Source organism: Panthera uncia, chromosome X, assembly GCF_023721935.1.
Source record: "Panthera uncia isolate 11264 chromosome X, Puncia_PCG_1.0, whole genome shotgun sequence".
Classification (NCBI taxonomy): domain Eukaryota; kingdom Metazoa; phylum Chordata; class Mammalia; order Carnivora; family Felidae; genus Panthera; species Panthera uncia.
Window position 1 is genome coordinate 44,050,656 of NC_064817.1, and position 13,516 is coordinate 44,064,171.

The 13,516-nt window shown below is 37.1% G+C and overlaps 1 protein-coding gene across 11 annotated transcripts in view; it reads right to left on the reverse strand.

The window, feature by feature from the left end:
* Positions 1-13,516, reverse strand: part of HUWE1 (HECT, UBA and WWE domain containing E3 ubiquitin protein ligase 1) — a 166,555-nt gene that overhangs the window by 58,649 nt on the left and 94,390 nt on the right. For all 11 annotated transcript variants that reach the window (XM_049644605.1, XM_049644607.1, XM_049644611.1 and 8 more), the window contains 3 exons: positions 10,520-10,765; positions 9,377-9,510; positions 8,429-8,523 (listed from right to left, as the gene is read on the reverse strand). In XM_049644605.1, the coding sequence (XP_049500562.1) occupies positions 8,429-8,523; positions 9,377-9,510; positions 10,520-10,765 (475 nt within the window). The remainder of the gene's footprint in view (positions 1-8,428; positions 8,524-9,376; positions 9,511-10,519; positions 10,766-13,516) is intronic.

Genomic DNA, 13,516 nt, shown 5'->3' on the forward strand with positions numbered 1-13,516 from the left:
AGCATTAACACAGCTTCCTTGTAGGAGGCAAGGCTACAGAGACACTACCTAACCTGCAAGCAGTGAGCCATGGCCGTGAGGTCTCTTGAGGACTCACCCACAGGGCAAATTCTGTTAAAGCTACACATGTCCTGCCCAGCCACCTGGTGCATAGTTGTGCACTGTGCCCCCAGCTGCTACAGTGTTTTGGAGAATCTGGCATAGCACTAGCGTCCAACTCCTATCTTCCTAACACTGCCACCCAAGCTCTCAAGTTAACCAGTGGGTGTGCCCCCTCGGAGTTGACTTGCCTGGGTCCCACTAATGCCACAGAGAGCAAGTAAAGCCCACAAAAGACAGAGTCAGTACAGATGACTACAGTGAAAGAAAAAGTGACTCAGACAAAACAGCAAGACATAAGTATCATATACAGGATACTCTCCTGAAATACCAGGTTCTGGTGAACAAGGGACACTACATGGCATTATAGGACCTCTTCTTTATAAGGTCACTACATTTAAGAGCAAAAGACATAGCTGAAATTCTTAACACATAAACAGACATAGAGAGGCGGACAAAAAAAAGAGAAATTTATCCCAAATGAAAGAACAGGAAAAGGTCGTAGCCAGAAATCTAAGTGAAACCGATGTAAGTAACATGCCTGATAGAGAATTTAAGGCAATGATCATAGGGACACCCACCGGATTTGAGGAAACAATGGAAGACCTAAGTGAGACCCTTAATGCAGAGATAAGGAATAACATAGCAGAGATAAAGGGCTCAATAAGTGAAATGAAACTCACACTTGATGGAATAATAGCAGGCTGAAAGAAGCAGAGAAATGAATTAGTGACCTAGAAGACAAGAGTAATGGAAAGTAATCAAGCTGAACAAAAGGGAGAAAAGAAATATGCACATGAAAATAGACCCATCGAACTCACTGAGTCCACAAAACATAGCATTCATTACTACAAGGAGACCCAGAAGAGAGAGAAAGGGGGGTAGAAAATTTATTTGAAGAAATAATAGCTGGAAACTTCCCTAATCTGGGGAAGGAAACAGATATGCAGATTCATGAGGCAGACAACCCCCAACAGAATCAACAAAAGCAGATGAACACAAAGAGACTGTAATTAATTTTGCAAAATACAATGATAAAGAAAAAAACTGAAAAGCAGGAAGAAAAAAAGAAGTAAATGTGCAAAATATAGTGATAAAGAGAAGACTCAAAAAGCAGCGAGACAAAAAAAGTTGGTAACCTATGAGGGAAAACCCAGAAGGCAAGCAGATTTTTCAGCAGAAACTTGGCAAGCCAGAAGGGCATGGCATGAAATATTCAAAGTGTTGAATGGGAAAAAAAATGTGTGGCCAGGAATAGTTTATCCAGCAAGGTTATCATTCAGAACAGAAGTAGAGATAAAGAGTTTCCCAGACAAAAACTAAAGGAGTTCATAATCACTAAAGCAGCCCTGTAAGAAATAGTAAAGAGGACTCTGAGTAGAAAGGAGAGAACAAAAGTGACAATATCGGGGTGCCTGGGTGGCTCAGTCAGTTAAGTGTCTGACTTTGGCTCAGGTCATGATCTTGTGGTTTGTGAGTTCAAGCCCTGCATTAGGCTTTGCAATGAGAGCTCAGAGCCTGGAGCCTGCATCAGATTCTGTGTCTCCCTCTCTCTCTGCCCCTCCCCTGCTCGCTCTGTCTCTCTCTCAAAAAACAAACATTAAAAAATTTTTAATTAAAAAAAGTGACAATATCAAGGAACTCACAAAAAAGGATATAAGATGTAACAACAAATACCTAAAACATGGGGAGAGAAGAATGGGTTCAAACTTAAACCACAACCAACTAATATAGACTGCTATATGCAAAAGAAATTATATACGAACATCATGGTAACCATCTATCAAAAACCACTAAAAATATTCAAAGAATAAAGAGAAAGAAATCCAAATAGATCACTAAAGAAAATAGCAAACCATGAAAGACAAGAAAGGATCAGAAAATTTCAGAAACAACCACAAAACAAGTAACAAAATGGCATTACTGATCGATCTATCAATAATTACTTTGAATGTAAATGGACTAAACACTGCAATCAAAAGACACACAGTGACGATATGGATAAAAAAGCAAGACCCATCCTGCCTAAAAGAGACTCATGTTAGACCTAAAGACACCTGCAAGTGGAATGCAAGGGGCTGGAGAATCATCTATCATGCAAATGGTTGTCAAAAGAAAGTCAGAATAGCAACACTTATACTGGACAAAATAGGTTTTAAAACAAAGACTGTGAGACAAAGGAGGACACACTATATAATAATAAAGGGGACAATCCAACAAAAAACCCTAACAATTGTGAATATGCACCCACAAAGGAGCACCCAAATACACAATACAGTTGATAACAAACGTAAAGGAACTAATTGATAGTAATACAATAATAGTAGGGGACTTTAACACACCCACTTACATTAATGGACTGATCATCTAAACAGGGAATCAACAAGGTAACAATGACTTTGAATGACACACTGGACCACATGGATTTAACAGATATATTCAAAACATTCCATCTTGAGACAAAATAGCAAAATAACACATACACATTCTTTTCAATTATACATGGAACAGTCTACAGAACAGATCACACATTAGTCCAGAAAACTAGCTTCAACAAATTCAAGAAGATTGAAGTCATACCATGCATCTTTTCTGACCACAATGCTATGACAACAGAAGTCAACCACAAGAAAAAATCTGAGGGGCGCCTGAGTGGGTCAGTTGGTTTAAGTGTCCATCCAACTCTTGATTTCAGCTCAGGTCATGATCTCAGGGTTTGTGAGATGGAGCCCCCACATCTGTGCTGACAGCACAGAGCCTGCTTGGGGTTCTGTCTATCCCTCCCTCGCTTGCATGTGCTGTCTCAAAATAAGTAAACATTTTTTAAAAATCTGGAAAGACCACAAATACATGGAGGTTAAACAACATGCTACTAAACAACAAATGGGCCAACCATGAAATCAAAGAAGAAATTTGAAAAGTACATGGAAACAAATGAAAAACACAATGGTCCAAAATCTCTGGGATGCAGCAAAGACAGTTATAAGAGGGAAATATTTAGCAATATAGGCCTACCTCAACAAGCAAGAAATCTCAAACAACCTACACCAAAAAGAGCTGGAAAAACAACCAAAACCTAAAGCCAGCAGAAGGAAGGAAATAATAAAGATTAGAGTAGAAATGATCTAGAACTAAAAAAAAACACAACAGAACAGATGAATGATAACTGCAGCTGGTTCTTTAATCCTCAGTAAAGAGAAAGGACAAAAATAAAATCACCAATGAGAGAGGAGAAATAACCACCACACCACAGAAATACAAAAAATCATGAGAATGTTATAAAAAACCATATGCTAACAAACTGGACAACCCAGAGGAAACGGACAAATACTTAGAAACATATAAACTACCAAAACTGAAACAGGAGGAAATAGAAAATTTGAACAGACTGATAACCAGCAAAGAAACAGAGTCAGTAATCAATAAACTCCCAGCAAACAGAAGTCCAGGACTGGATGGCTTCACAGGCGAATTCTACCAAACATTAAATCAAAGAAGACTTAATTCCTATTCATCTCAAACTATTCCAAAAAATATAAAAGGAAAGAAAACTTCTAAATTCTTTTTATGAGGCCAGCATTACCCTGATACCAATACCAGATAAAGACACCATTGAACGAGAGAACTACAGATCACTATCCCTGATGAACACAGATGCAATAAACTCCTAGCAAACTGAATTCAACAGTATATTAAAAAAAACATCATTCACCATGATCAAGTAGGATTTACTCCCGGGTTGTAAGGGTGGTTCAATATTTGCAAATCGATCAGTGTGATACATCACATCAATAAGAGAAAGGATAAGAACCATAAGATAATTTCAAGAAGATGCAGAAAAAGTACGACAAAGAACAGTATCTATTCATGATAAAAAAAAAAAAAAACCAACAAAGTAGGTTTAGAGGGAATATACCTAAACATAATAAAGGACACATATGAAAAACAAAGCTCACATCATCCTGAATGGGGAAAACTGAGAGCTTTTCTTTTAAGATCAAGAATAAGACAAGGATGCCCACTCTTACCGCTTTTATTCATCACATCACTTGAAGCCCCAGCCACAGGAATCAGACAAGAAAAAGAAATAAAAGACATCCAAAAGTAAGGGAGAAGTGAAATTTTCCCTATTTCTAGATGACATAATACTATATATAGAAAACCCTAAAGACTCCACTAAAAAACGCTAGAACGGATATACATATTCAGTAAAGTCACAGGACACAAAATCAACGTACAGAAATCTGGTGCATTTCTATACACCAATAATGAAGAGAAAAAGAAATTAAGAACAATCCCATTCACAAATGCACCAAAAATAACATACCCTAGGAATAAACTGAACCACAGCGGTACTCTAAAACACTGATGAAAGAAATTGAAGAGAACACAAAGAAATGGAAAGACATTCCGTGCTCATGGAATGGAAGAACAAATATTGTTAAAATGTCTATACTTCCCAAAGCAACCTACATACTTAATGCAATCCTATCAAAATACCAGCAGGAATTTTTACAGAACCATAACAAACAATCCTAAAATTTGTATGGAAACACAAAAGACCCCCAATAGCCAAAGAAACCTTGAAAAAGAAAAAGCTGGAGGCATCACATTTTCAGACTTCAAGTTATAATATAAAGCTGCAGTTATCGAAAACTGTATGGTACTGGCAAAAACAAAAAAAAAACAAAAAAAACAAAAAAACCAGACACATAGATCAACGGAACAGAAAAGAAAACCCAGAAATAGACACAACTATATGGTCAACTCATTTTGTCAAAGCAGGAAAGAATATACAATAGGAATAAGATGGTCTCTTCAACAAATGCTGTAAGGAAAAATGGACAAGATGTAAAAGAATGAAACTGGACCACTTTCTTACACCATACACAAAAATAAATTCAAAATGGGTCAAAGACCTAAATGTGAGACCTATATCTATAAAAGCCCTAGAAGAGAACACAGGCTGTAACCTCTATGACATCAGCCATAGTAACATTTTCTAGATATGTCTCCTAAGGCAAGGGAAACAAAAGCAAAAATATACTATTGGGACTACATCAAAATAAAAATCTTCTGCACAGTAAAGGAAAACAACAAAATTAAAAAGCAGCCTACAGCACGTGAGAAAGTATCTGCAAATGATGTATCCGATAAAGGGTTACTATCCAAAATATACAAAGAACTTACTTCTACAACTCAACACCCAAAAAACATATAATCCAACCAAAAAATGGGCAGAAGACATGAACAGACATTTTTCCAAAGAAAGTATAGAGATGGCAAAAAAAACACAAGATGTTCATCATCACTCACCATCAGGGAAATGCAAATCAAAACTACATTGAGCTATCACCTCGCACCTGTCAGAATGGCTAAAATCAAAGCCACAAGAAACAAAAGGTGCTGGTGAGGATGTAGGAAAAAAGGAACCCATTTTCACTGCTGGTGGTAATGGAAATTGGTGCAGTCACTCTGGAAAATAGTATGGAGGTTCCTCAGAAAGTTAAAAATAGAACTACCCTACAATTCAGCAATTGCGCTACTAGGTAGTTATCCAAAGAATGCAAAAACACTAATTCAAAGGGATACATGCACCCCTATGTTTATACTAGCATTATTTACAATAGCCAAGATATGGAAACAGACCAAGTGTTCACTGACTGATAAATGGATAAAGTGGCACATATGAAAATGGAATGTTCTTCAACCATAAAAAAGAATGAAATCTTGCCATTTGCAAGGATGTGGATGGACTTAGTATAATGCTAAGCAAAACAAGTCAAAGACAAACACTGTATGATTTCACTCCTATGTGGAATTTAAGAAACAGAACAAATGAGCAAAGGGGAAAAAAGAGAGTGAGACAAATCAAGAAACAATCATACAGAACTGATCATTACCAGAGGGGAGGGGTTGGGGAAGGGGTTATATAGGCAATGGGGATTAAGGAGTGTACTTGTCCTGATGAGCTTGTCCAGGTGATGTATGGAATTGTTGAATCACTATACTATAGAACTGAAACTAATATAACACTTCATGTTAACCTACTGAAATTAAAATAAAAACTTTTAACAAATATAAAAGAAAAATTTTAAATATATAACATGGAATCAGAAAAACAAAATAGCCCTGTCCACATATGTGTGAGCCACATATAATTTTAAATTTTCTAGCAGCCACATTAAAAATTAAAAACATAATTTAAAAAAATTTTTTTAATGTTGGGGCGCCTGGGTGGCTCAGTCGGTTAAGCATCCACCTTCAGCTCAGGTCATGATCTCACGGTCCGTGGGTTCGAGCACTGCATCGGGCTCTGTGTTGACAGCTCAGAGCCTGGAGCCAGCTTCAGATTCCGTGTCTCCCTCTCTCTCTGCCCCTCTCCTGCTCATGCTCTGTCTCTCTTGGTCTCAAAAATAAAAACATTAAAAATTTTTTAATATATTCATTTGAGAGAGAGAGAGAGAGAGAGAGAGAGAGAGAGAGAGAGACACACACACACACACACACACACACACAGAATCTGAAGCAGGCTCCAGGTTCTGAGCTGTCAGCACAGAACCCAGCGCGAGGCTCAAACTCACGAATTGTAAGATCATGACCTGAGCCGAAGTTGGATGCTTAACTGACTGAGCCAACCAGGCGCCCCAAACAGATAATTTTTTAATATACTGTTTAACCCAATTTATTCAATTTTTATTTTTCAACATATAATCATATATAAAAATTGTTAAGTTTTCACACTTTTATACTCAGTAATTTTTAAAAACCAGGTATCTATAAATATGTTTAAGTATATCTCAATTTGGACATTATATTTTCATAGAAATAGCTGATCTATGTTTATTTCATACATTTTATGCATGTATGAATATATGTTTGTATGTGTATGTATATATATACATATATACACACACACACATATTATATATATATACATGTATATGTGTATATCCTACATGTATATACACATGTAGGATGCATGCCCAGCGTGGAGCCCACCCTGGGGCTTAAAGTCATGACCCTGAGATCAAGAGCTAAGCTGAGATCAAGAGTCGAAAACTTAACTGACTGAACCACCCAGGTACCCCCTTTCACAGAATTTAGTTGAAAAAAAAAATACATTCACATACCAAAGTTGTTCTAAACATACTTAGAAGCCTTCTAACAACTGAACACAGTAATAGTTGTTATATTGAAACTAACAAAAATTAAGAATTCAGTTTTCTCCATCCAATCTATATAATCTCAACTACATGTTTAGCAACCCTATTTCCAAATAAAGTCACATTTTGAGGTGCTGGGGGTTTAGTGCTTCAACATAGTATTTTTATGTAGGTGGGGTGGGGAGACACAATTCAAAACTTAATACCCTCCCCTTGTAAGAGGAAATAAAGAAAAAAAAAGAGCAAGAGGGAAGATAGAGAGAAAGGGGAAGAAGAAAGATTGGGGGGGGGACACCTGGGTGGCTCAGGTCAACATCTCATGGTTTGTTGAGCTTGAGCCCTGCATCAGGTTCCCGGTGGTCAATGCGGAGCTTGCTTCAGATCCTCTGTCCTCCCCTCATGCTCTCTCTCTCTTTCAAAAATAAACATTTAAAAAAACAGGGAGGGAGAGCAAAAGAGGAAGAAAAAAATTCAATTTTTTAGCTGTGCTGGCCACCTTATGAGTGTTCAACATTCCACACATGGCTAGTGGCTACCATATTGAGCAGTGTGGTTCTAAAGTGTTCCAGTCACTTAAGACAATCATTTGCCATCTTTAAGCAGGGAAATTAAGCTTCTGATAAGTATGCATACACAAATTAGAGTCCCACCACATGCTTTGATACAGTAACTTCTAGGAATTAATCTTCCCTTTACAGAAAACTATATAAAAAGATACTCATTTTTAAAAATAGTCCATTAGAAACTTAACAGGGAATGGTTACTTCACAAACCCTTTCTTTACATGGCACTTAATGTCAAGTGAAAAGAGATCTAAAATATTACCTCTAAGATAATCTCAACTATGTTAATAAAATGTATCCCCAAGGGGAAAGATCAGGTAGATACTTCCAAAATATTATTTGTGATGCAAGTATGAGTGATTGTTCTTTCTACTACATCCCATAATTTTTACCATTATGTGTATATACATTTTATAGAGAAAATGAGTGAAAATAATTTTAAGATAAAAATGAAAGGAAAAAAAATTGAGGACTAAGGAAAACAGAGGTAACTAAATTTACACACACACACACACACACACACACACACACAGTCACCTATAAAGACACAGAGACAGAATTCAGGAGAATTAATGGCTAAGATTTTGGTTTCTTGGTTACCTGATCTTTTTCCGCCCTGGGTCGTACCTGCCTTCTCATCCTTTGGAACCAGTTTCTGCATGTCCGCCTGGCCAAATTCACACCCAGATGGTAGGCTGCAACAAGACAAACCATGAGCAAAAAGAACTGTCATAGCTCATTTTTAAAGTTATGCTTGGTTTCTAATCTGCTTGACTGACACTATCCTCCCTGTAACAGGTAAGTTAACCTAATAGGGTATCTGCAATGATCAAGTTCCTGAGGGAGCACTCAACAAGGTTTTGAAATCAACTCTTCGGATTTGGGTAACAAATTTAAAATACCTATCATGCTGACACTGCATAATAAGGACATAAGATCAAAGATGTAGAAGATAATACGTTTATAAGCAAGCCCCCAGGCTGGTAAATGGGAAGGACAATACTATGGACTGAACATTTGTGTCCCCTCAAAATCGTATGTTAAAATCCTAATGCCCAATGTGATGGTATTAGTCGGTAAGGCCTTTGGGAAGTTCTTAGATCTTGAGGGAGAACCCTCATGAATGGGACCTAAGCATAAAATAAATAATAAACAAACAAACAAACAAACAAGCAAGCATAAAATTAATGGGACCAAGCATAAAAGAGGCTCTAGAAAGATTCCTAGTCCCTTCCACCATGTGAAGATAAAAACAATTAAAAGTTTACAACCCAGAAAAGGACCCTCACTCAACCATGCCAGCACCACAGTCTCAGACTTCCAGTTTCCAGAACTATGAACAAACAATAAAATTCTGCTGTTTGTAAGGATCCAGTCTGTGGCATTATGTTATAGCAGCCTGAATGCACGAAGACAGATAAGGAACCCTCTGAACTCTTTACTAATAAATAGCCTTCTATCCTTGACCAAAACAATCCTCCAGGATAATTGAACTTAGTTTCTCTGTTAGGAAAGACAAAGATAATAAAGAGATGACCATTCCCTTACCTGTTTGGGGTACACAGAGAGAGAAGAACAGTGCTTTCCCACACCAGGGAACAGTATAACTGGCTCAGCTTGCTCAGAACACTCAGACCCAACTGAGAACCCCACTGGTTTACGGAGATGGAACGAATTTCACTCTGCAATCAAAGTAAACAGAAGCTGATCTTTGGGATGTCCTCCTCAACATTTGTCTGTGTCTAACATCCCTTCTCATTTTCTTCTCATTGCTTTCTTGGAAAGTGAAAGACAACAGTCATGTGCAATTTTCTAAAGAAACAGTTCTGTAGATTCATTGACAGCCTTCTAATTTTTTTAGGTGGTAGGGAACTTGTTATTTTCCTCTTATTTCTTAATTTCAATAAACGTTTAATTTCTTGAAGGGAACATTTCACATGAATTTTATTTAATTTAATAAAAAGTCATGAAAATAAATCCCTAAGCTTTGTAATGTAATTGAATTGTTTTCTAAATAGTTTATACCTGTGCTTTTCATTTGATTTGATCCAAAGAATATACTCCTGCTCAAAGGCATAGAACAAGGGTGCTGAAACATTACATCATTAATCTTTAGAACTGAATACTTGAGAACTAAAGGCTGTAAAACTGTGAGCACATAAAAACACCCTGTGTTTCTGGCAGCACAAGAGGAACCTCACATGGATGGCAGGCAGAGGGTTTGATATTTAAGTAATATTTATTAATCTGTTAATTACCACTGACTTAAATGTTCTGTGGTCAAATTTCTTTCTCGCCATCCATTAGGCCTACACGCATTTGTAGAAAGATTGGGAAACAGTAAGGCCAGATAATCACCCAATTGAGGCTTGCCTACTAAAAGAGGTGACTATATATCCCAGTTGGCCTATATAGCTGCCCATTATTTATAGCAACCTCTTTTCCTCTCAACAAAGTCCAATTCACAAAACAAATTATATGGTAACCCAAATTCTAAGGAAAAAAAAAATACTAAGGCAAAGCGAAACTAGACAGCAACCTGAAACATAAACCTATATTATTCACTGAACAAAAATCTGTTCTTTTAGCAGCTAGCCCAGGTAGAACTGCTTCTAAGCACAGTAAGATGCCCAGTATATGCCGCAGGTATTTTACCAGCTTTAAACCAACTTGCTCACCCCTAGTTCTTACCTGTCCAACTCTGCAAGTATGAACAAACATCATGATGTAGGCGTGGGCAGCAGTAAGTGCATGCAGTAGAGGTGTGGCCTGAGCTGAGAGGGTAGCATCAGCAACATTGCCAGCACAAGCCAGTTCTCGCAACAACACTGAGCCCCCAGGGGATTCAATTGGGCGGTGTAACGGCTCCAAGGATGAAAGGATGGAGTCCAACTGAAGGAGACCCTCCTGAAGAACTTTGGGTTCATGTGACAGTGTCTGAAACAAGAATAATAATTAAATCATTAATGTACAATGAATTTCATATGCATCATGTCTTTAATAGTCACAATGGAAGAAGTGCAAGACAAGTCTCACAAATTTCAAACCTGGCCATGGTCTCCCATCTGGGTAAATGGCAGAGCCAAAATATGAATGCAGGTAGGACATACCTAAATGCCTCCTAGAGAAACATTTTACTTCTCTCAAATGAGAGGCTTTCAAATGTGGTAAGCCAATCATATTTAAAAGCTTGTGATGGCCAAACTGAAATACTGTTACAGGAAGGACTCCACACTATGTGATTAATTACAAATTTTTCTCAATAGGGAGCAATATTAGGCAAAGTTCCAAAGCATGGAAGTAAACCAGTATTACAACTGTTCTTTTCCTAAAATAAGAGGTGATTCTAGAATAGGTATCAGCTAGGCAATCTCCTTTTTTATGAGACAACTCAAGATTATATGGCCCTTGTAATTTGCTTTTTGAGTCCACAGAAAATTCTGTCATCCAAAGACAGGAGAACTTAAGTGTCTTTCCTGTGGCTTTAAATACATCTATCCATTCTCACACAGTATGTTAGAGGTAGGATAAAGATGGAGCACAGCCCCTTTTCCTCTCTTATGAACAGCACTTAATTAAATATTGCAAAGAGTAAAGCAAAATAAAACATTAATTACAGCTATGTCACAATTATGGACCCTTCCAAGTCCATAAGCAACTGGATTACGGATTTTTAGCAGCAATTACTTGCCATTGCACAATCCAGCTAATAAAGGAGCTTCATAGATTTAATGCAGTCCCTATGAAAAGGTCAATGGCCTTTGGGTGGGGGTAAGAAATAGAAATCTCTCTCTTAAAATCCTTAAGAAGAATCTCAAGGGACCCCAAATAGATATAACTATCTTGAAAAAGAACAAAGTTGGAGATCTCAAACTTCCTGATTTCCAAACTTATCACAAAGCTACAGTAATAAAAAATGTGGTACTGGCATAAAGACAGACATTAAGACCAACAGAATAGAATAACGCCCCAAAATAAACCCTTGCATCTACGGTCAAATGATTTTTGATAAGGGTTTCAAGACAAAGGTGCAAGAAAAAGAACACGCTTTTCAACAAATAGTGGTGGGAAAACTGGGTATCTACATGCAAAAGAATGAAGTTGGGCCTTACTTTACACCATATGAAAAAATTACTCAAAACAGATCAAAGACCTGAAGGTAGCAGCTAAAAATATAAAAACACCTAAAAGGAGCCATAGTGTAAAAGCTTTGGGACATTGGATTTGGCAATGGTTTTTTAGATTTGACATCAAAAGCACAGCAATGGCAGGAAAAAAAGATAAAATGGATTTCATCAGAATTGAAAGCTTTTGTGCATCAAAGTACACTATTAACAGAGGTAAAAGGCAACCCATAGAGTGGAAGAAAATATTGCAAATCATTTATCTGATAAGGAGTAACCAGAATATATAAAGAACTCCTACAACTCAACAAGAATCAAACCCCACTAAAAAATGGGCAAAGGACTTGAGTAGACATCTCTCCAAAGATACACAAATGGCCAAAAAGCACATAAAAAGATACTCAACATCACTAATCATTAGAAAGATGCACACTGAAACCATGAGGTTGCACTTATACCTATTAGGTTGGCTACTATCAAGGAAAAACAAAGAAAAAGAAAATTAACAAGTGTTGGTGAGGATGCAGAGAAATTGGAACCCCTGTGCATTGTTGGTCAGAATATGAAATGGTGGAGCTATGGAAAACAGTATGGTGGTTCCTTGAAAAATTAAAAATTGAACTACCATATAGTCCACCAATCCTACTTCTGAGTATATAGCCAAAAGAACTGAAAGGAGTCTTGAGTATGATCGCACTTTTATGTGGGATCTAAACAAGTTAAATTCAAAGAACCAGAGAGCAGAATGTTATGGTTGCCAGGGGCTGGGGGGAAATGTGGAGACGTTGGTCAAAGGGCAAATTTTCAGTTATGAATAAGTTCTGGAGATTTAATATAAGCATGGTGTCTATAGTTAATACTATACTATATACTTGAAATTTGCTGAGAATATATCTTAAGTGTTCTCACCACACACACACACACACACACACACACACACACACACACACACACACAGTCTTGAAGAAATACAGGCACACCCGTGTTCATTTCAGCAGTATTCAAAATAGCCAAAAGGTGGAAGCAGCCCAAATGTTTATCAGTGAATGAATGGATAAACAAAATGTGGCTTACACATATAATAGAGCCATAAAAAGAAAGGAAATTCTGACATATGCTACAACATGGGTGAATCTTGAAGACATTATGCTATGCAAAATAAGCCAACCACAGAAAGACAAACAGCTTATGAATTACATGAGGTACCTAGAACAGTCAAATTCAGAGTGACAGAAAGTAGAACAAATTTACCATGGGCTGGGAGGGCAAGGGGAATGCAGAGTTGTAATTTAATGAGTACAGAATTTCAGTTTTGCAAGATAAAAAACTTCTGGAGATTGGTTTGCAACAATGTGAATGTACTTAACGCTACCGAACTATACAGTTAAAAATGGTTAAAGTGGTAAATATCATGTGCTGTTTATTTTACCACTATTTAAAATAAGTAAAGCACTTAATTTCTTGGCAAAACTTGAACAATCTTGAAAAAGGAAAAAAAACTACATTAACTAAACAATACCAGATTGTGTTAAAAGCATCCATGAGAAAGGATGACATAATAAAA